Genomic DNA, 23,754 nt, shown 5'->3' on the forward strand with positions numbered 1-23,754 from the left:
CTGGTCAATTTGATTGCTAATTAAGTAGGAACTAGGCAACACTCAAGAATCTCAAGACTTTGTCTTATGCTGTTAACATTTACTGACTTTGGTTCTTACTTTTTTGATTCACTAACTTCATTCTGCTACTTTCTACCTAATCAATTTTTTATATAGCAATACTGACACAAGAGTTCAGATGCCAATGCCTTATCTGTTGGTATATTTTCCCTTCTGAAAATAAACTATACACATACATATTATTTTTTGTTTATTTTTGAACAATTTGTGATAGACTTATTTATGCCTTCAATCATTTAACAAAATGTTTTAAATTGTTGTGGGAGCTGCCACCTTCTTTGATACAGTTCGTCACCCTTTCCTTGAGATCCAATACTTTTGCCTTATACTTTCCATTCTCCAGCAGTTCTTCCAGTTTAGTTTTAATTTCTTTCCCTGTAATGAGCGGTCTTTCATCTCGGTTGAACCCAATTCCAACCTTCCAAACATTGCAAATGTAGTTCTCATTATGCATCTGGTCACCAAAGAAGGGCCAGCACAAGAAAGGCACCCCATTGCAAATACCTTCCATAGTGGAGTTCCATCCACAGTGGCTCATGAAGCAAGCAACGGGAGGATGTGCCAGGACTCTGTTGAGGAGCCCAACTAACTGTATGCCCACGGGATGCCACAGTGCTTTGAAATCCTTCCTGGTAGGCATCATCCACTATTACTTATGTCCGGACGCACAACCCGGAGGAATGGCCTGTTGGAGAGTTCAAGTCCCTTGGCCAATTCCTGGAACTGGGTTCTGTCACAGACTGTTGAACTTCCGAATGCAATATACACGACTGACCGTAATGGCTATTGATCAAGCCATTTCAAGCAAGCTTTCTTGCCATGAGCTTCCTGCTGAGTCCCCAAATCTGTTGCTTGCCAAAAGTGGACCTATTGGTGTGATATCTTGATTAAAGTTAAATGCTTCAGGCTCAAGGTATTAAATTGAATTGCAAATTTAGGAGTGATCCACAATTTCAAATCACATAATGGAAGAACAGTTTCTGCAGTTTTATGTTGCCAAGGGAGGTCGAACCTAAGTGATCTGCGCTCATGGCAATCATTTTTGGTGACAAATGCAACATCTGTTTCTTTGTTGGAGTTCCTACAAGGAAAATCCCAATTAAAATTAAGGTAACATTATCTACTTTTATCATCTTTTCAAGATAAGGCCAGTTAGTGGTAAATGATCTTACCTTCATTATCAATAATTCCATCCTCAATCAACTTTTGAATGCAGGATCTTAGGGTGAACACCGTGGCTGAAGCAGTACGAAAGGCAACTCTCTTGATTCCCTTCCCAGGTGCAATCTTCATGGCCCATCCAAGAAGTTATCTCCTCGAACACAAGTGATCTTATCACCATCCACTGCATTGATATTGTCGATAAGCTCCTCAACTTTTCCTGGCAGAAACCTGAAGATTGCTTCAAGATGCTTCTCTGGTTCGACATTCTCTGGAGACTCCAGTCCCAAAGAAACTGAAACAAGATGAATTTGACTCCCTATAGCACCCTTGCTTGCCACTGCACTCATAAGCCGTCTGTGATTGCACTCAGTGTTCGCAAAAGTAATTTTGATGCCATGATTGGCTAACCATTGTGAGAGCTCCATTATAGGCATAACATGACCTTGTGCTGGATACGGTATAACTAAAGCATGAGGATTTCCCATTTGGTTCTTTCTTTTGCTATGCAATTTTGCTACTCTTACAGAGAGATAAGATTATGATTAAATTTGGAAGAAAAGGCTCCAAAGTTGTGCAGTATTTAAATGAACACTTCTCAATCACATTACATGATTTTTCTATATAATTTGGACAAAGACATTTGTTAGGTGCCACCATTTGTGGTAACTTACCACTTACTCAGTTGGCAACATGGATTGACTCAGTCTACTTTAGTTGTTTGCTAGTTCCGCATCATAAGCCATACTCAACTGCACTAGCTGGAAGAAGAATGTGGATAGTTGTTGTTTCCGTATAATAAGCCATGAAAGCCATAAAGTGTTAGTGGATAGCTTTGTTTTCCTAATTTTAGCATTATTTTATTGTCTACAGCAATTGTAAGACTATTATATATAGTCAACAAAATCTGCAATAAAGAATAGTTTTTAAAAGCCAATAACTTCCTCTCTTATTTTCTCCTATCTCCCTTATTAAAAATTCTCATATCAGTGGTATCAGAGCCCGGTTTCCACAGGTCTCAGGTTTCTACCATGGATACTCGTGGTAAAACAAATGCAGAATTTCGCAATGAGGTCAACGAAATATTGGCCGACATGAATCAAGCTTTGATCAAGTTAATACTACCCTGCAAACAGTGTTAACGGAGCTTCAAGCTTTACGAGCCTTGAGAAACTCACACACTAGCCATCCTGAAATCAACCCATTTTTCCAGGGAGAATCTTCACATTCCCCGAATGCTGCTCACACTAACACCAGTAATGGCCACCATCACCAAAACCTCAAATTATCCTTTCCAAAGTTTAATGGCGAGGACCCAACTGGATGGGTCTACAAGGCAGAACAATATTTTGATTTCCAAAATATTGTACCTAACCAACAAGTTCAGCTAGCATCTTTCCATCTTGAAGGCATTGCCCTACAATGGCACAGGTGGTTAACGAAATTTCGTGGGCCGCTTACATGGGACGAATTCACCAAGGCGATCATTCACCGTTTTGGTCCAACTGATTACGAAGACCCGTCAGAAGCTCTCACTAGACTTAAATAGACCTCAACTGTAGCAGCATACCAAGAAGTTTTTGAAAAACTTTCCCACCAAGTTGATGACCTTCCTGAAAATTTTCTTATCGGTTGCTTTATTGCGGGGCTTCGAGATGACATTCGTCTCGATGTAAAAATTAAACAGCCTCGCTCCTTGACAGATGCAATTGGAGTTGCTAGGTTGATTGAGGAACGCCATCAATTACAAAAGAAACCAAGCCAACCATTTCGCTCCCAACCAACTTTACTGACTCCAAAGGTCAATCCCAACTCAACAGCTGGCTTACTAGGCCCCCTACCAAATCAGCGTGTGAATTCAAATTCAAATAATCCTCCAACAACATTTCGTCGAATCACCAATCAAGAGGCACGAGAGCGACGAGAAAAAGGGTTATGTTACTATTGTGACGAGAAGTTCATTCCAGGCCATCGTTGCGAACGGTCGCAATTATTCATGATCGAAGACTCACTACCTCTTGGTTCCGAGGATAATAATACTGCTCGACAAGAGCCAGAGTGTCTAGATGCAATTCCTGAAATTTCCTTTCATGCGATTGCAGGAACCAGTCATCCACAAACAATACGCGTCTTAGGCAAGCTGAAAAACAAAAATATAACTGTGCTCATAGATGGCGGCAGTACCCATAATTTCATTGATCAAGCCTTAGTCAGCAAATATGGGTTACCTGTGATTCGAAACAAGAAATTCCAAGTTATGGTGGCTAATCGAGAGAAAATAGAATGTGTTGGGCAATGTCAAGCACTCAACATCACTATCCAAGGTCATTCCCTCACTGCTGACTATTATGTTCTTCCCGTTGCAGCATGTCAATTGGTCTTAGGCGTACAATGGCTTGAGACTCTTGGCCCTATCGAGACAGATTACAAGCAACTGACCATGACTTTCAAAGTTGGAGAGGTTCCCTGCACTTTCCAAGGATTGAAGCATGCCGACATGGAACCTTTAACTGATAAAGAACTCAATAGCCTAAAAGGTATTGGACTTTTCTTCCAAATCATTCCATCTGTTAATGGCCCCCAACATAACTCATACCTACCTGACCTGGATCGTCTTCTCACTGAGTTTCCCCAAGTATTTGAACCACCCACGAGCTTACCTCCAAAGCGACTGCATGACCATCACATTCCATTACAGCCAAATGCAGAACCTGTAAGTGTGCGACCATACCGATACCCTTATTACCAGAAGACTGCAATAGAAAAAATGGTGAAGGAGCTTTTGCAGTCTGGCTTGATAAGGCCCAGTAATAGCCCATTTTCATCACCGGTCTTATTAGTGAAAAAGGCGGATGGCGATTGGCGATTGGCAATTTTGCGTAGACTACCGGGCATTGAACAACATAACAATCAAAGATAAATATCCAATTCCTGTGATCGATGAGCTTTTAGACGAGCTTCATGGGGCTAAGTTCTTCTCTAAATTGGATTTACGAGCTGGCTATCATCAGATTCGAGTGCATGAGGATGACATTTTGAAAACAGCTTTTCGAACACACGAAGGACATTATGAGTTCATTGTCATGCCATTTGGTCTCACCAATGCACCCGCAACCTTCCAAAGTCTCATGAATGACCTCTTTCGTCCTTATCTTCGAAAATTTATTTTGGTTTTCTTTGATGACATTCTGGTGTACTCTAAATCCTGGGAAGATCATCTTTCACAATTGCGAACGGTTTTAACAATCTTATCAACTAACAAATTGTTTGCAAAGGAATCAAAATGCAGGTTTGGAGTTAAGCAGGTCGACTACTTAGGCCACATTATTTCAGAGCAAGGAGTGGCAGTTGATCCAACTAAAATACAAGCAGTCCTTGAATGGCCAACACCGACCACAGCAAAAGGAGTACGGGGATTCCTTGGCTTAGCAGGTTACTATCGAAAGTTTATCCGTAATTTTGGATCTATGGCTGCTCCTCTAACTCAACTCTTGACCAAGGATGGGTTTCAATGGAATACGGATGCTGAGATAGCCTTCAAACAATTGAAGCAGGCATTGACTTCACCACCAGTTTTGTGTCTTCCAGATTTTTCTCAAAAATTTGTGATTGAGAGTGATGCAAGTGGAATTGGAATCGGTGCAATACTTTCTCAGAACAATCAACCAATAGCTTATTTCAGCGAAGCTTTAAAAGGATCGGCCTTGGCACTCTCTACCTATGAGAAAGAAATGTTGGCTATTGTCAAATCAATTCGAAAATGGCGTCCGTATTTACTCGGAAAACCATTTACAGTCCATACCAATCAAAAAAGTCTGAAATACCTTCTCGAGCAACGAATCACTACCCCGACACAGACTCGATGGCTCCCAAAAATACTTGGTTATGATTATGAAATTGAATACAGAAAGGGATCTGAAAATCAAGGTGCAGATTCCTTATCACGTGTAGCTGAATTTCATTTTTTATCCATTTCAATGCCACGAGCAGATTGGTGGCAGATTCTCCAAAAAGAAGTTCAGCAAGATCCTTTCTATAAGGAATTGATTATAGCCAACAAACACCACCAACTAGTTTTCCAAGATGGAGTGTGGTTTAAAAATAACAAAGTCTACTTGAGCCCCACTTCAACTTTGATCCAAGAAATAATTTCAGACTGTCACTCATCACCTACTGGTGGGCATTTTGGGTTCCATAAGACTCTCTCTCGTATTAAACACAGCTTCCTCTGGTCTAATATGTGTTCGACGGTGAAGACATTTTTGCAACAATGTGATATATGTCAACGATACAAAAACGATTGTATGAAGCCTGCTGGATTGCTTCAACCATTGCCAATCCCTACTCGAATATGGACTGATGTTTCAATGGACTTTATTGAGGGGTTACCACCCTCTAATGGACATACTGTTATCATGGTCATCGTTGATCGACTCACAAAGTATGCCCACTTTGTTGCCTTGAAACACCCATTTACTGCCATCATCGTCACCAAGGCATTTGTTGCCAATGTTGTTCGTCTCCATGGCATCCCAACATCCATTGTTAGCGACCGAGACAAGGTGTTTATCAGCTCTTTTTGGTGAGCACTGTTCCAGTTGCAAGGAACCAAGCTTTGCATGAGTTCAAGTTACCACCCACAGTCCGATGGTCAAACTGAGGTTGTAAATCGCACCTTGGAGCAATATTTGAGATGTTTTGTCGGTGACCAACCACGAAAATGGCTGGAATGGATTCCCTGGGCTGAATTTAGTTATAACACATCAGTTCATTCTGCCACCAAGATAACACCCTTCGAAGCAGTTTATGGCATACCGCCTCCAAGTGTTTTGGCTTATGTTCCAGGTACTTCTCGTATCCAAGCTGTTGATGAGTACCTTCGTGATCATGACGTCATTTTACGAGAGTTACGCCATAATCTTTCACTGGCACGAGATCGAATGAAATGTCAAGCGGATCAAAATCGACGCGAGGTTTCTTTTGCTGTCGGAGACTATGTGTATTTGAAGCTTCAACCATATCGACAGACTTCCATTGCTTTTCGAGGTTCAATGAAGCTTGCCCCTCGTTTTTTTGGTCCATATCAAATCATTGAGAAGGTAGGTTTGGTGGCATATAAATTGGCCCTTCCTCCTAATTCTCAAATTCATAATGTGTTTCATGTTAGTTTGTTACGGAAGTATTTGGGATCAACCACTCCGACCTCTATTGAACTTCCACCAATCACAGAGGATTCTACCATTCTGCCCCAACCTGAAACTATCCTAGACCGTCGTGTCGTTCATAAAGGCAAATATCGTCCAAGGTCTGAGATCTTAGTCAAATGGAAAGGAGCACCGGTAGAAGATGCGACCTGGGAAAATGCATGGCGCTTTGCTAAATCCTATCCTGATTTTATCCTTGCGGACAAGGATCTTTAAAGGGGGGAGGAATGTTAGGTGCCACCATTTGTGGTAACTTACCACTTACTCAGTTGGCAACATGGATTGACTCAGTCTACTTTAGTTGTTTGCTAGTTCCGCATCATAAGTCATACTCAACTGCACTAGCTGGAAGAAGAATGTGGATAGTTGTTGTTTCCGTATAATAAGCCATGAAAGCCATAAAGTGTTAGTGGATAGCTTTGTTTTCCTAATTCTTAGCATTATTTTATTGTCTACAGCAATTGTAAGACTATTATATATAGTCAACAAAATCTACAATAAAGAATAGTTTTTAAAAGCCAATAACTTCCTCTCTTATTTTCTCCTATCTCCCTTATTAAAAATTCTCATATCAACATTCTTCTTCTCTAATAAAAAATTCGATTCGATACTAGCGTTTATGCATTCATAATTATTATTTAAGGTTATCATCATCCAGATAGTAACTTCTTTTTAACTTGCATTTATCTTAGATTGTTTCTTTAAGATTGAATCAATCACACCAATCTCAAGTTCAATGATTGATCTCATAATTATCATAGCAAATGAGTCAATAATTTAATTTTGATATATTATTGATGGGTTTTAAACCTATGTTCTTTTGCTTGGATACCCCATCTTTGGCACTTCAAACTAACCCTTGGCGTGATTTGTGATACTCATACATGTGATGGCCAGCACAAGCCAGCCTTTAATTGGCTCAAAGAAGAGAAAGCAGCAGCTGCATGAAGCCAGATGTTTTCCCAGTGAAGTAGTAAAATGTCACTCTCCAAAGTTTTGTAATTATAATCTTGCCTCATCCCAAATGCTGCTGGAAAAGTTAAGACAGTCACTTTGTCTTTCTGCCATTGGAGGCTATTCATGTTTGATTCCTTTAACGGCAAAAATATATAAAACAAACAAATTACAGAGGATTGTACATCTTGACACTGGTGCCAGAGAAGGTCACCTTCCACCAACAGCGGTAAGAATTAAAATATTTCTAATCCATTCATCATGACTAGGAGATTTTGAAGTAAAAACAATCACATCAGTCAATCGCATTGTTATGTCAATTTTTATGAGTTAGTAAGAGTTGAAACCTCTGGAAAACAGGGTTTGAAATCATTTTAAGGTCATCAGAATTTTATCTAATGTTGTCTGCATAATGTAATTAGACCTTGGATTAAGCCTTGGGATTAATTAATTTTTTCATAGCATATGTTATGTAAAATTTGTTAAACATCGTCAATAATTTTGATAAAAATGATTTGACCTATGTCCGATAGTATTAAGGTTAAGCTTAAATTTGAGCTTGTGGAATTAACAAGCTCTCTGTTAGAGTTAAAGATATAAATGATTAGCTCAAGTTTAGTTGAAAAAATTATATTTAAACTCTTTAAATTTCTAAAATTACACATAAATGTTATAACTTATATATTTTTCAATTATTTATTTTAAATTTAAAGTTTAAAAATAAGATTTTAAAAATACAAGTACAAGATTTAAAATTTTTAAAGATTTATTATATTTTATTCAATTCAATATATAACTTTGCAAACTCACTAAATAAAACAACGTAATAGGTCGTGCTAGGTCCCTTTTTATTGGATTTAAGTTTGAGTTCAACATAAGCTAAACTACAGGCTTGTTTTACACCCTTTATTAGACATATTAAAGGAGTCGAGTTGGCCCGTGACACGAATTAAACCCCTTTTTGGGGCACGGGTAACTAATGTAGTAGGTCGTGCTAGGTCCAAGGACCATGTTGGGGCCTTGGGATAAAGCCCGCGACTCACAAAAAAATATTAAAAATTAATTAAAATAAAACATTTTAAAAAATATATAATTTAGTGCCGATCCACAAGAGCACGTAAGACTTCAAAATATGTCAGGGCAGCTTGCCCTGCAAGACCTGCAATATAACAAGTCCTGCCCTAACACAGCCTGCCAACACAATGGGCCAACCAAGCCGATACCAGCCCAGCATGGCCTGTTGACATCTCTACCCCTAGTGGTTACCATGACCCCTGACCATGCGGATCATGGTGCACTACCTTTTTCTTGGGCGACTAGGCATGTCCACATGACAGCCCTTTTTGAAAGTGGGCTGTAATCTTAATTTACCATAGAGTGTGGACCTTTGGGCCATTTCTATTGTAACTAGCTAGGCTTGAGCCTTTTCTTCTGGGCGTATTCTTCATCCTCAGCCACAAATCCTTAATGCATGATTAATTGAGGATTTAATTGAATTATCCTGGGAATCTATGTTTCCAAATTAAACCGTTGGGAGTCATTGACTTGCTCCAATTTCACCTTGATTTTATCCATCTTCCTTGTAATAATTGGACAACACTCAAACCTTGGACCATAATGTTTGGGGTACCAACCCTTATTGGTTAGGTAACTTCCTCCATTTGAGCGCCTGCACTTTTATCGACTCACTGAACCAGCCCTTCTTCACTCCAATTCACATGTCCTTCCTCAACTCAAACATTCACTCTCTCTTGCTCTTCTTCACTATCTCCCCCTCGCCGGCAAACTCACATGGCCTCCACACGTTCACATACCTACAATCTCCTATGCACCTGACGACGCGGTTTCTCTCCTCTTCGCTGAGTCTAGTGCAGACTTTAATCGCCTCTCCGGCGATGATATTAGTGAGTCTTCCGAGTCAGGACATTTAATACCGGAGTTGTTGTCATATGACGATAGAGCATCATGTATGGCTTTGCAAATAACCTTGTTTCCAAATCAAGGGCTTTGTATTGGCGTCTCCAAGCGCCATGCTGTTTTGGAAGGCATTTCTGCAATCGCTTTCATGAAATCCTGGGCTTACCTATGCACTCAGCTAGACAAACAACAGTACCCTTCTTTGTTGCCTGAGCTCACCCCATTCTTCGATCGGACTGTTGTCAAAGACCCAGTTGGACTTGGCTCGTTGTACTTGAACAACTGGCTTGATTTCATGGGTAACCAGCGACACTTGAAGGTTTTGGAAGATTTCGGAGTGGATCGTAATTCAGTTCGAGCCACGTTTAAGCTAAATGTTGAAGATATAAAGAAACTCGGAGAGAAGATATCGTCCTCACAACCGCTTCATTTATCGACTTTCGTGGTGACATGTGCGTATGTTTTAGTCTGTCTCGTGAAAGCAAGAGAAGGAGAAAGTATCAGAAACGTCAACTTTCTCTTCCCTGTGGATTATAGAAACCGTCTGGATCCTCCACTCCCGGCAAATTATTTCGGCAACGGTCTTTCTTCCAGTAATGTGATTCTAAAACCAAGTGTTTTCATGGAGGAAAACGGGGTTGCAACTGTTGCGGTGAAAATCAGTAACATTATAAGAGAAATTAATGAGAAGCGACTGTTGGAAGGTGCAGAAGAGACTTTAGAAAAGCTGAAAAATTGGGAAGAAGGAGAGGAAAGAATCAGTATGGCTAGGTCGAACAAATTCACGTAAGTAGATTATGGGTGGGGAAGACCAAAGAAAGTAGAGATAATATCTATTGATAGAACTGGAGCATTTGCTCTGTCGCGTGGTGGAGATGGAAACAGCATTGAAATTGGAATGGTTTTGAGTAAGCATGAAATGGAGATTTTCAAGTCTCTATTTGTTTCTGGTTTGCAGGATCTTTGAAGCCTACAAGATTCAATATAACATATGGTATGCTATGTTCATGTCTTCAATTTGGCAAGAGTTTTCAATTTAAAAACACTATGTAAAAGCTTTTTATTTTATTTTATTAAGTTTAAGCATTGTCCATTAAAAGCTTTTTATTTCTTTGAAATCATTAAGTAGTTATGGTGGCTAGGAGTTTCTGTTGCATGTTGAAAAGTAAAATGAAATCAATAACAATAATATTATGTATACATATTTAATATGTGTTATTATATTTAATATTTAATTATATAATGTCACACATAAATATATACACACTCGTATATTTAAAGTAGATGTGTATGGTGTTATTTATAGTGAAATGACACATTTATATAAAATATATATATTTTTCAAAACCCAATTTAGTCCAAAAACTTATCAAGACTCTTGCAAGTCATCCTCCACCAATCTTCTCATGATTGAGCCCAGTACGACATTGAACTTGTAATGTTAATCATCCAACTTTTCCACTAATATATTAAACTATTTAATTATTTAACTCATATTTATGATATTCTCTTTGAATATAAGTAGAGATTATTGATTATAAATAATGTTGAACAAGTGATAGGGATCGTCTATTGATCACGATTATCGACTAATGACTATAATTAACAACTATCACCAAACGATTAAATATAGCAAACCTAGTTGAATTTCTTAAATTATTCTAAAAGATTTAATAAAATTAGAATATAAAGATCTATAACCTCAACTTGCAAGGGTTTGACTCTTGATTAAAAAAATCTCGTCTTTCATTATAATCAAAGATTGCAAACTATAGATCAAAAGTGCATCATCCATACGGGATTAAGATACATATGCTAAAATAGCAAAGTTGAGAAGTTCAAACTTTTTTATATTAGTTATTCGAAATCATAAACTTCACATGATTCTACCATAAAATATTTATTTTAGTAATTCGAGACTTATCATGCCCACAAAAACAAATAACATAACAAACTTACCAAAACAAAGTGCCCAAATCTCGTTTTATTGTTGTGAACATAATTTCATGCTACGAAAAATCTTATGTCTCCTATATATGATTAATTCAAATAAACGTGGATATTATCTATTCATAGTTACTCCAAAACCTTTATCATTGTTATAAAAAGATGTGAACAATCTTATGAGGCATTGCTAATGAAACAGTGGAAAACACACCTCACGTCTCATTTGTCACACCCATTTAAATTCATTGCAAAACCACATAACCTTATACATTCTTTAGGGGTGTTCAAAAATTTTTGATAAACGAATTGAATCAATATCCATATCAAAAAATAGGATACCCCTAAAACCGGTTTGGTTATCAGGTTAGAAAATTAAAAAAACCAAAAATTTGATTCAATTTTCAGTTTACTCAAATTGAAAAATCAGTTACCTAGTACCGATTCAGTTTTCAAATTTAAAAAATAATAAAAAAATTAATACTAAAAATTTAAACTTATCTTTTACTACTAATATAAAAGTCAAATGTTTACTTAAGAAAAACATGTTTTTTCATCTTTTGCTTTCTTGGACTTATCTTTTCCTTTTCTTGGATGTCTCCAATCGGCTAGTGTGTAGAATGTAACAATGCAGAGTTGTTGTAGACTTGTAACAAAGAGCAAGCAACCATGGCTCAACACATGATTTCTCATTTTCTTTTCTCTTGTTTTTCATTTTCTCTTCTCTATTCTTGCAACAATATTCACTGTAATGCAACAAGTTTTGTCTTCTATTTTTCTTTATTTTCATTTAAACACTCATCGACACACCTCAATAGCCAACTAGGCTCTTGCCATTTTTTGATGATATTTATCTCATTTTTTTCAAACGACATCAACAACAATTTCTTTCTCAAATCAAGTAATATTCTTTTCTCAAATTTTCAATGTAGTTTAATTAATTAGTGAATAAATTTTGCTGCTAACATACCTTCTACAAGTACAAAGAATAAATTAAAGGGTAAATTTTCTCAAATCAGTAGGATAGATTTTGTTAAATATAAATGCAAAATGCACTACATTCATCACATTTCTTTATAAAATAAAATAGATTAAATCAAAGGGTTATTAAACTTTTTTTTTTTCTGATCTTGTAAAGTACACTAATGGTTTCTTTTCTTTTTTATCACACTTTCTTTTTTTTGTTTTCGTAAAATACATTAAATTAAATGCTCTTTCTGTCTCCAACACTTAAATTCAGTATTTTCTATTCGATTACAAATCGATTAATGTATAAAACAGTTCGGTTTTAGTTTGTAATTTTTATAAAACTGAAAATTTGATTCAATTTGCAAAATTGGTTAATGGTTTTGTTCACCCCTAACGTTATTCACACTTGTTATTTTTGTTACGATATTGTGAAATTGGATCATAACACTTGGTCTAACCAAAATTTCTTAAAAATTAAAATTTTTATATCTACTTGTATGAAATTTCAATTGCTTTCATTTACACTATGAACTTAAGAGGAAATAGTGTATCTTGAATCTTCAAAGATATGTTTCCTAAAAATTAAAAAAAAAAAAGCATTTAAAGCTTTGTAGAAAACCAATTATTTTGTTAGAAATCTAACAAAATATGTCATAAATCTATATATATATATATATATATGTTTTCTTGCAAGGGCAAAACGTTGACGAAGACAAAGACAAAAATAAGGATTCGGGTATTTATCTCATTCCTAGTCTACCAAGGGCTGAGCTAAAATATTATAACATTGTGCCCTCGCATGTTTTTGACTTGGTGTTTAACTTTGAAAAGGAATGCCGTGTTCTGTCGCCAATGGTACCAACTTTCAAAAAGAATTACCAACGTCCCGCAAGAACTGCTACCTTTCCCTTTGAAAAGCTTCATGTTGACGATGAAATTAAATGCCCTTTGGGCGACGGAAAGACTCAAATTTAACATCAATGCTAAATCCCCTCTCTTATTATAATTAATCAAAATTCAAATTTATGTAATATAAATTAATAAAATTAATAAAGTAATAAAAATTTTTGAAAAGAAATATTAAACCTTAAAAGGCTTGGTACAAACCTTCTGTATTTGTCTGAAGAATCCGGACGGTTATATTAAAAAAGAAATTCAAATTTATAAATTTTATCCTGGGAGAAAGTTACATCAGAGATTGGAATATATATATTTTTTAATTTTTTGTCAAATTTGTGGTGGGCTCTGAGTGATGTAAATGCTGATAATCTTCTACATATCAAAATTATAAATTGATCCATTCAATTTCAGACTCTGATAGATAATTCTCTCTCGCCATGGCTTCACAGAACCCACTTAAGATTCTTGAGATTTCCCAAGTTGCTCCATTTTCAAACTCCTTCCACTTTGCTGCTGAATTTTCTTTTCCTCTTACTTTCTACGACACATTCTGGTTGAACTTTCCTCCGGTGGAGCGTCTGTTCTTTTACCAACTTACTGATTCGACAGTTGTTCACTTCAACTCAGTCATCCTCCCCAAACTCAAACATTCACTCTCTCTCACTCTTCTTCATTACATCCCTCTCGCGGGGAAACTCACATGGCCTCCACATGCCGCCAAGCCCATCGTCTCCTACTCAGCAGGAGACGCCGTTTCGCTCATCGTCGCCGAGTCCAGCGCAGACTTTAAACGTCTCTCCGGCGACGATACTCTTGAGTCTCCGGAGTTACGTCATTTAACTCCCCAATTGTTGACATCCGAAGACAGAGCATCAAGCATGGCTCTCCAAATTACCTTGTTTCCAAATCAAGGCTTCTGTGTTGGCATCACCACCCACCATGCAATTGTGGACGGCAGTACTGCGGTCAATTTCATGAAATCCTGGGCTTATCTATGCACACAACTTGACAAACCAGACGCTTCTTTACTGCCAGAACTTACGCCGTCCTTTGATCGGACAGTCATCAAAGATCCGACTGGACTTTACCGGGTCTACTTGAAAAACTGGTTAGATTACTCAGGGTCCGACATTTCGGAAGTCAACCAGCTAAGCTTAAAGGTCTATGAAGATCTAGGAGTCAACCGCAACACCATACGTGCCACATGTAAGCTGAGCCGTGAAGATATAAAGAAACTCAGAGAAAAGATATTGTCAAAAGCAGAAGGTCTAAAACCTGTAAATCAGCTTCATTTATCCACCTTTGTGGTTACATATTCGTATGTTATAATTTGTCTCGTGAAAGCAAGAGGAGCAGAAGGCAACAGAAACGTTAACATTACGTTTCCAGTGGATTACAGACATCGTTTGGATCCTCCCATCCCTGCAAATTATTTTGGCAACTGTGTTTATTTTCTCAAATCGAAAATCCAGGCAAATGCTTTGACGGAGGAAAACGGGATTGCAGTTATCGCTGAGAAAATCAGTAACATGATAAGAGAGATATATGAGAAGGGACTCTTTGAAGGCGCTGAACAGATACTAGAAGACGTGATGAAAATGGAAGCAGGAGACCAGACCATTGGCCTAGCTGGTTCCATCCGGTTCAATGTTTACGGGGTTGATTTTGGATGGGGAAGGCCGAAGAAAGTGGAGATAGCGTCTGTTGAGAAGACAGGAGCAGTCGCTTTGACGGAGGCTAGAGATGGAAATGGCGTTGAAATTGGAGTGGTTTTGAGCTGCCATGAAATGGAGATTTTCAAGTCTTTGTTTAGTTCTGGTTTACGAAATGTCTGAAAGTTGAAAAAATGATATTTATTTAATATTAAATGGTAACGTAGGAAATCATATGTTTATATATTTCCATTGTTTACCCGTATTTAATGTTATAGTCAAAGTTCTTGTATATTATTTTCTATATATGAAGACTCTGAATCTGTGACTTTAATGTTATAGTCAAAGTTCTTGTATATTTATATGGGGAAAGGACTATTTCCCACCCATTGTTTAGTCTCATCTCAAAAGCATACTCACACCAAATAAAAACCCCAAAACCCTATCCAAAGTTTAATCTGTTTGCATCCACCCACAACTGCTATTAAATTCTCCGTTAAATAGAGGGGTAAAATCATCATTTTACTGTTTACATTCCACTGATATAATTCTATCGCATTTTTCCTCCCCGATTTTAAAAGTTACACTTTACCCTCATCCCTAAACTTTAAAAAGTGACTTTCACCCACTCAAATCCCTAATTTTTTTTTTCATTTTCCCTCCAGCCACCGATAATGATGTGGCTAGAGGGAGAGTGACGAGGGCTCGTCCATTCTCTGGACGATGCTCGTCGTCCAGAATGGATGACAGTTCGTCGTCCAAAGATCTGGACGAAGCGTCGTCCAGTTCTGGACAACTCTCGTCATCCAGATCTAGACGATGATCATCTTCCAGAGGTGATCGACCTCTGGACGAAAACTTCTCTACCATCGCCGAAAAAAGTGGTTGTATTTCAAGGGGAAAAAGTGAATTTTTTAAAACTTAATTTAGGGAACAAATGTTAGTTTTTCAAATTAACGAGAGGAAAATGAGATAAAATTTAAATTATTTAATATTATTGATAAAATGACAAATTTACCCCTTCATCTAACAGAAAATATATGGGTAGAACAAACAGATTAAACTTTAGGTAGGTGTTTGAGTTTTTTATCTGGCATGGGTATGCTTTTGAAATTGGACTAAAAAATGGGTGGGAAATAGTCCTTCTCCCTATTTATATTTTCTTTGCTAGGGTTCTTAGGAAAAGCTTTAATCCATTGGTTTCTCTTAATCTAGTAGTCTAAGTCTTTGAGTCAATATATATAGTCATTGTGATGCTCCTATTCAGAGAGAGTTCACATTGGTAATGTTGTATTAGCTTCCAATTCTCTAAGTTATATTATATTTTTACTTATTAAAGAATTTTATTAGAGAATTTCTCTATCTTGGATACAAGATTCTAATCTTTGGATCTGAATCAAATATATTATTGTGTTAATTTATGTTTTGATATTATTATACTATTTTTTGTGCGATTCTTAGGTGATTAATAATCTGGATCTTGATTAATATTCGAATTCAATAATCATAAAACATTAACAAAGATTATGTTATTTTGTTGGGATGATGACTATGTTCTCCCAAGGTAGGATGAAAGAGCAATATTATGTGTATATTTTTTTTATATATTTTATTATACAGATGATGTGTCATCATGTGATTAAATGTTATTTTGTTTTAATTCAAAATTATTTAAACATTTAATATTGTATCATCTATGTGCTTAAAATATGTACTTAATATATATATATATATATATATATATATATATATATATATATATATATAGAGTTTTATTAAGGATAAACAATAAAATTAATTATTAATTTTAATAGTTAAAATATATTTAGCAAAGGTAAATAGATCTTTTTCCTACCTTATTTAGGAAACTATCATATTCACCCTATACGTTTTAAAAATATAATTATAGATTCAATCATTTATAATATGACAGATACACCCCTATTTTATTGTTTTTTGGAGTATAATTATAAATTTTAAAACTATTGAAAAATATATTAAAATTTTAAATATATTATAAACTTTTTTCAGATTAAGAAAGCCCTTTCACAATTTCATTAGCAACTATTGAGGGGCATATTAAAATTTTAAAAATCTCTAAATTTTTTTCAAATTTCAAAAACCTAATTTTAAAATTTTCATTAACATTTTAATATTTTTAAAAATGTTATATGATTATACATCATTAATATATTTATCTATTTTTGTAGTCATTTTTTTATTATTTTAATTAAAATTAATATAAAAGAGAATATAAATTTTATTTTAAAAAATTTAGAAATGAAAATATTATTTAGTTCTGCAATTTTTTATCTTTTCAATAATTTAATCAAAAAATTAACAGAATTTGTTAAAAAATTTAATTAAATTAAAAATGTAGAAATAGGTCATTTTATCACAGCTTGGGTGGGAAATAGTGATTTGACCTATTTAGTATGAAGATTATTTTTGTAATTTTCCTCTTCTTTTGGCCTTTGAGGATGGAAACCGTTAAGATTTTAACCCTTAATCTCAGGGATTAATATTAATCTGTTCTAATTATTTGCCGGGGAAAAGTTGGCAACTTACATTTCTCCCTTATTCAGAAGAATGATAAATTCAACAATGGAATTCCAAACTATTGTTTGAATTTTCTCTCACAATGCCTTCACATGGCCCTCTTAAGATACTTGAAACTTGCAGACTTTCTCCATATCCCACCTCCTCCACTGAACTATCTCTTCCTCTCACTTTCTTTGACACCTTCTGGTTGACATTTCCTCCAGTTGAGCGTCTCTTCTTTTACCAATTCTCAAATTCAACCCTTGACCATTTCAACTCTGTGATCCTTCCCAAGCTCAAACACTCACTCTCTCTTGCTCTTTTTCACTATCTCCCTCTCGCAGGCAAGCTGACATGGCCTCCAAATGTTTCCAAGCCTGTCATCTCCTACTCACCAGACGACGCCGTTTCTCTCGTCGTCACCGAGTCCAGCGCAGACTTTAAACGTCTCTCCAGCAATGATATCCGTGAGAGTTCGGAGTTACGTCATTTAATACCCCAGTTGTTAACATCTGATGAGAGAGCATCAAGCATGTCTCTGCAAATAACCTTGTTTCCAAATCAAGGCTTTTGTATTGGCACTGCCATGCACCACGCAGTCGTCGACGGCAATACGGCTATCACCTTCATGAAATCGTGGGCTTATCTATGCAAACAACTAGACAAACAAGACGCTTCGTTGCTGCCGGAGCTCACTCCATTCTTCGATCGGACGGTTGTCAAAGACCCAAATGAACTTTACATGGTTTACTTGAAGAACTATGCATATTGCATGGGTGTTTCAGAAATAAACCAACTAAGCTTGAAAGTAATGGAATATTTAGGAGGAAATCGGAATTCACTTCGAGCTACGTTTAAGTTGAGTCGTGAAGATATAAAAAATCTGAGAGAAAAGATCATTTCCAAAGCAGAAGAACTAAAACCTACAAAGGAGCTTCATCTATCCACATTTGTGGTAACATATGCATATATTCTAATTTGTCTTGTGAAAGCAAGAGGGGGCGAAGGTGACAGAAAGGTTAACTTTTTATTCCCAGCAGATTGCAGAAACCGTTTGGATCCTCCAGCGCCTGCAAATTATTTCGGCAACTGTGTTGTTCCGCGTCAGGCGATTATGAAAGCCTCCGATTTCATGGAGGCAAATGGGGCTGTTGTTATCACGGAGAAAATCAGTAATATGACAAGGGAACTTGACGAGAAGGGGGTTTATGAAGGTGCAGATAAGAATTTAGAAAAGTTGATGACTTTGGAAAGAGGAATACAATCGCTTAGTCTTGCCGGGTCGATCCGTTTCAATGTTTACGGCGTTGATTTCGGGTGGGGACGGCCGGAGAAAGTAGAGGTAGTATCTATTGATAGAACAGGAGCAATTGCTTTGGCGGAGAGTGGCAACGGAGATGGCATTGAAATTGGTGTGGTTTTGAGCCAGAATGAAATGGAGATTTTCAAGTCTCTGTTCGTTTCTGGTTTACAGAATCCATGAAATTGATATATTTTTCCATTCATGTTTTTGTTAAATTAAATCATTTCTATTTCTTTGGCCTACGCCATTTAGGTGACTTATATTTTTTTATTGGCAGACGGTAATTATATATCCCATAAGGTTGTTTCTTAATTGTTGTCACTTACTGATGCTAAATGGAATGGGGCTATCAAGTTGATGTTTATTCCTAGTCATTCAGTTTTAATGTCATTTTGCTTGTGATGGGTTGATGTAGAAATTCTGTTTGCCACCACATAATTTCTCTTTAATTATTTATTTTGATTCAGGATAGGTTACCGGTGGATGAATAGATTGTTTGCCCTTGCTTGTTATGCTATGCTACTTTTGCCCGGTTTTCTCCAAGGTATGATTTCTTTGAGCCTACTTCTTGTTGATTGTATAGTACACTGTTTCTTTATCTGTAGCTTATGTTGTTTTACCAGCCATAAGTGACATGCACATTTTGAAATTATGCTCACAGCGACTTTTCCCTACACCTATACTTTACTCATTTGCTTTCTTGATGCCTTTTGACATTAGTTTCTTTCATGCCGAAAGTCCTCTTCTGAGTATCTGTCTTTAGAATTTATTCTGCTTTTGGCACGATTGTGTGGAAATCTTAAACCTTTAAGAAAAATATGCATCTAAGCAAGCTTTTTGCCATTTGACTAGACCTGGCCACGGTTCATGAATCATCGGTTTCGGTTCGGAACCGCTGGTTCATGGTTCGAAAATATAAGGACCCTGAACCGAAACCGTAACAAGATGGTTCGTCCACGGTTCGGAACCGCCGGTTCCAGTTCATGGCCCTGATTCGGAACCGACGGTTTCGGTTCGAAACCGATATTGAACAGTCAATTCTAATACATGATCTTGATTTAATTTTTAAATTATTAATTACAATAATTGAAAATTAAAAGAAAGGCTTGGACTTAATTACAATAAATAAAATTAATTATATAAATAAATTATATGATTAATTATAAAAGATAATAAATAAATAATAAATAAAATTAATTATAGAAATAAATTCTATAATTAATTATAAATTGTATAAAAAAAATTAAAATTGAAATTGAAATTAATAAAAAATTAAGAAAGAATTTAATTAAATTTAAGAAAATTTGATTGAATTGAAAGATTGAGAGAGTATTAAGAGTTTAAAGAACGAGAATGAGAGTTTGAAGGATTGAGTGAGAGAGTAGAAAGATTGAAATTTGAGATAATGGAATTTGGAGGAATATATATAGGAAAAATTTTTTTTGAAAAAAATAAAAAATAGGGGGGTGAATTGAGATTCAGAGAAATTGCAGGGAAGCAAGTCCCCTGCATTTTCTCTGAAAATTGCAGGGGATTGGTCCCCTGCAATTTTTCCTTCAAAAGGCAACGGTACCTATGCAGGAACCGTTGCCTTTTTAAATAAAATTTAAAAAAAAATCAAAAAAATTTCAAATTTTTTTTGGTTCAGCACAGTAAACTGTCGGTTCATAAATCGGTGTGAACCGACGGTTCTACGGTTCCAATTTATATGAACCAGAACCGAACCGTAGAGCCACAGTTTTGGTTCTGATTTAGTTCGATTCCAGGTCTGTCGGTTCCGGTTCTAGGTTTATCCGGACCGATTTTGGTCCAATTCACGGGCCAAACCGGCCCGTGGCCAGGTCTACATTTGACATGCGGGATGGAATAATTATCTTTTAGGATTCCATTAGATGAGTTCACATTAATTGTGAAGCATCTGCCTTTAATCTTCTGCAGTGGGATATTATTATTTTTTTTCAAGTCAAGTCCGGCGGAGTATTGTTTATGGAGATCAACCAAGAAACAGGTAACTAATAATATTGTGCGTATCCACTTTTTAATGTACAAATAAATATACATATAATATATTATCATATAATTAAATATTATTTTATCTTTAATTTAAAATTATTTAATTATTTACATATCAAGTATGTACTTATTTATGTACACAAAGTAAGTATATATAGTTTTATTAATAGGTAACGCATATATTTTGCTTATGAGCAATATCATGTGTATCTATTTTAGATACATAATTATATACACACGTATATATATCATCATATAATTAAGTATTACTTTATCATCAATTTAAAATCACTCAATTATATGATGAGATATATAAGTATATATATATTTATATACTTAAAATGAGTACACAGTTTTATTTTGTTGCGTATAATGTGTGAAATTTCACTTGCCAATATCTCGCCTACTAATGCTACTTCTGCCATTAAAAACTAGACTGGACCTATTTTTACCAACAAATAACGCTGAACAAGTGCCAGTTGTGGTGTTTGTAACTGGAGGAGCATGGATCATTGGGTGAGAAATTTGGACTAGCTTCTCTTTTACTCAATTGTTCTTCATCAAATTGATGTATCAAACATTAATTCACATGTTTAAGCGGATCATGTACCCTGCCAAGGGCCAGCACTTAAATGCTGCAAACTCAGCCATTCCTATGTTCTGATTTGAAAATTGCTCGCCGGGCTTGCATTCTGAATTCGGTAGACACAATGTATCAAAGTCAATGCATCGCGATGATGGTAGCGAGGACATGATGCACTATGACTACTGTAACTTTTTGAATTACTTTTATGATTTTTGTTCCTTAAAATAACTGCAAGAGTTACATTTCAATAGGATCTGTTTCATGGTACCAATTGCAACTTATGGATGAGGACGGCCCGTGGACATTTGTTCAATGACAGGACAGATAAAAAGTTTTAATTAATTTGAGTCCTTTGATAATGAATTTACTATTAATGTCTGAACCAAGACATTTATGACATACTCATAACTCAGAAGAGGTGCAATTGAGTTATTCCTCCTTTATTTTCTGACAAGAATTGGGCATATTTAAAAAAAATGTTTTCTCTTTTATGTGCATCTGTGCATTTTTGAGATGCTTAAAGGCCACATTTATTTGTTTACATTATAATTGGTCTGCTATTTTAGCCTTTTGTCTTTAGCTGATTCGAAGCTTTTTTTGTGGCAATGTATTAATGTTGGTTCCATTTTCATTGTATATAGCTAGCTATGTATGTAGTCCTTTGACATTAAGTTTTCTAATTTCTTGCTGGTTTAGCTACAAAGCTTGGGGTTCGCTACTGGGAAGGCAGTTGGCTGAAAGAAATATCATAGTTGCATGCATTGATTACAGGTAGTTCGTTAAGTTCAAGCTGTACTCGGAGTACATTATCCAGATATGTTTATTTTCGAAAAAGATGACAAAACATTTCAAGAAATTGATTGGATTTGATAATGTTTGTGCAGATAATAATATTAATTTCCGAAGCTCTCTAAATTCTTGGTTCAGTCTTAACAGTTACTCTTCTTAATAAACAAACTGAAATTTTATAGGATAATTATTTACAAGAGATTCTGGCGTTCTACAATCCAAATAATTACTTCAATCTATATGTGCTTGCAGAAATTTTCCCCAGGGAACTATTAGTGACATGGTGAACGATGTTTCTGAGGGGATCTCATTTGTCTGCAACAACATTGCTGATTATGGAGGTGATCCTAAGAGGTTAAATGCTGACATCCCTTTTTCCAGCATTCACAGTCTGATCTTCAAATTATGGCACTAATTTCTTCATGCATATTTTTGAGTAGGATTTATCTAATGGGGCAATCAGCTGGTGCACATATATCTTCTTGGGCTCTTTTGGAACAAACAATCAAAGAATCTAGGGGAGAGAGCACCTCATGGAGTGTTTCCCAGTTAAAAGCTTATTTTGGTTTATCTGGAGGGTGACCTTTTTACCTTTTACCTTCTTGTTATTCTGTGAATCTTAAGGACTGCTGAACTTAAGGAAATCATTTTTTTTCTTCTGCGATATCAAAAAATCCTATGATAATTGTTAATAATCAGGAGAGTTGCTAATGTTTAACGAAATACTTCCCAGTTGAGACCCATCTAGTTAGCTGCTATTACTTACAATGACAGTGTTAGGCTCAAATTGAAAAAGTAATCTTTCAAATGTTAGTAGAAGGCCGACAGGCAAATTTCATCAATGGTGTCACCTGAAAGGGAGATTCACTTCTTACATGGGAAATTTCTTTTAAATGTGAAAAAATGAGAAACATGTTTTTAGGCTTGATGGCGTTTCGAAGGTGCAACCAAGTAATAGCTGTAATTTGCTTCTATATGTGTTGATTGTTGTGTTGAACCTTAATAAATTTCCCTTTCAAATTCTGCAAACAGGTACAATTTATTTAATTTAGTGGATCACTTCCACAATCGTGGCCTCTATCGTTCCTTCTTTTTAAGATATCCTCTGAATGAATAGAATTATTAATAGGTACAAATATATTGTTGGAAGGTCGTCAACAAATAAATAGTAATATGATAGAATGAATAGAATTATTAACGAAATAAATAGTGTTATTGACAAATGACAGGGTAATTAATATTATGGAAAGAGAATTCGAACTGAACTCAAACTAAAACTTTAATTTGAATTTATTTTAAATTAAATTGATTCGATTCGAATCTATCTCTATCATATTAACCGAGGTGACAAGTATTCCATAATCTTTGTTTCATTTAACAAAAAGAGAAGAATTTAAATAAAAATAAAAAGAAAAATAATAATAATACCTATGTAATTGCTAAAATTGCGTGCCTATTTTAATCTTCTATGTTCCCTCCAAATCCCAGCAGTTGAAAGCAACGGTTACTCTTTCAAAGATAACAGCCATGAACGAACCAAAAGCCTCCTCTTTCTCTGATTTTAGAAGTTCAGTCTGAGTAAAAACCTCTGCAATGCCGAAGATCCAATCTATTCTCCCCCTGCTTCTGATCCTTGCAACAGTTTCCGTGTTTTCTCAGCCGAATCAACCATGGAAGAAAATCACTTATCCACGCTTGTTTCCAGGTTTCTTTTATTTTTATCTGACCAAAAATTGAATCCTTTAAAGTTTGATGTAAAGG

At 35.8% G+C, this 23,754-nt stretch overlaps 5 protein-coding genes across 5 annotated transcripts; 4 read left to right on the forward strand and 1 right to left on the reverse strand.

The window, feature by feature from the left end:
* Window positions 1–292: 292 nt before the first annotated feature.
* Window positions 293–1,353, reverse strand: LOC123197517 (UDP-glycosyltransferase 83A1-like). Its single transcript, XM_044611835.1, has 3 exons — window positions 1,233–1,353; window positions 1,036–1,141; window positions 293–689 (listed from the first exon to the last, which is right to left on the reverse strand). Exons 1-3 carry the CDS (start codon window positions 1,351–1,353, stop codon window positions 293–295), a joined length of 624 nt encoding a protein of 207 aa, XP_044467770.1.
* A 7,293-nt stretch (window positions 1,354–8,646) lies between these two features.
* Window positions 8,647–10,086, forward strand: LOC123197518 (phenolic glucoside malonyltransferase 1-like). The gene is made up of 2 exons (XM_044611836.1): window positions 8,647–8,728; window positions 9,077–10,086. Exons 1-2 carry the CDS (start codon window positions 8,647–8,649, stop codon window positions 10,084–10,086), a joined length of 1,092 nt encoding a protein of 363 aa, XP_044467771.1.
* Window positions 10,087–13,546: 3,460 nt separating this feature from the next.
* On the forward strand, window positions 13,547–14,952 carry LOC123197519 (phenolic glucoside malonyltransferase 1-like). The gene has a single exon (XM_044611837.1). The coding sequence runs from the start codon at window positions 13,547–13,549 to the stop codon at window positions 14,942–14,944; it is 1,398 nt and encodes a 465-aa protein (XP_044467772.1). The 3' UTR covers window positions 14,945–14,952.
* Window positions 14,953–17,316: 2,364 nt separating this feature from the next.
* Window positions 17,317–18,834, forward strand: LOC123197520 (phenolic glucoside malonyltransferase 1-like). The gene has a single exon (XM_044611838.1). It carries the CDS (start codon window positions 17,403–17,405, stop codon window positions 18,783–18,785), a length of 1,383 nt encoding a protein of 460 aa, XP_044467773.1. The 5' UTR covers window positions 17,317–17,402; the 3' UTR covers window positions 18,786–18,834.
* Window positions 18,835–19,016: 182 nt separating this feature from the next.
* On the forward strand, window positions 19,017–23,110 carry LOC123197521 (probable isoprenylcysteine alpha-carbonyl methylesterase ICMEL2). Its single transcript, XM_044611839.1, has 7 exons — window positions 19,017–19,149; window positions 20,544–20,613; window positions 21,054–21,134; window positions 21,901–21,975; window positions 22,246–22,347; window positions 22,434–22,571; window positions 23,026–23,110. Exons 1-7 carry the CDS (start codon window positions 19,089–19,091, stop codon window positions 23,108–23,110), a joined length of 612 nt encoding a protein of 203 aa, XP_044467774.1. The 5' UTR covers window positions 19,017–19,088.
* The last annotated feature ends 644 nt before the right edge of the window (window positions 23,111–23,754 follow it).

The sequence above is a fragment of the Mangifera indica genome, chromosome 15 (assembly GCF_011075055.1).
Source record: "Mangifera indica cultivar Alphonso chromosome 15, CATAS_Mindica_2.1, whole genome shotgun sequence".
Taxonomy (NCBI): Eukaryota; Viridiplantae; Streptophyta; class Magnoliopsida; order Sapindales; family Anacardiaceae; genus Mangifera; species Mangifera indica.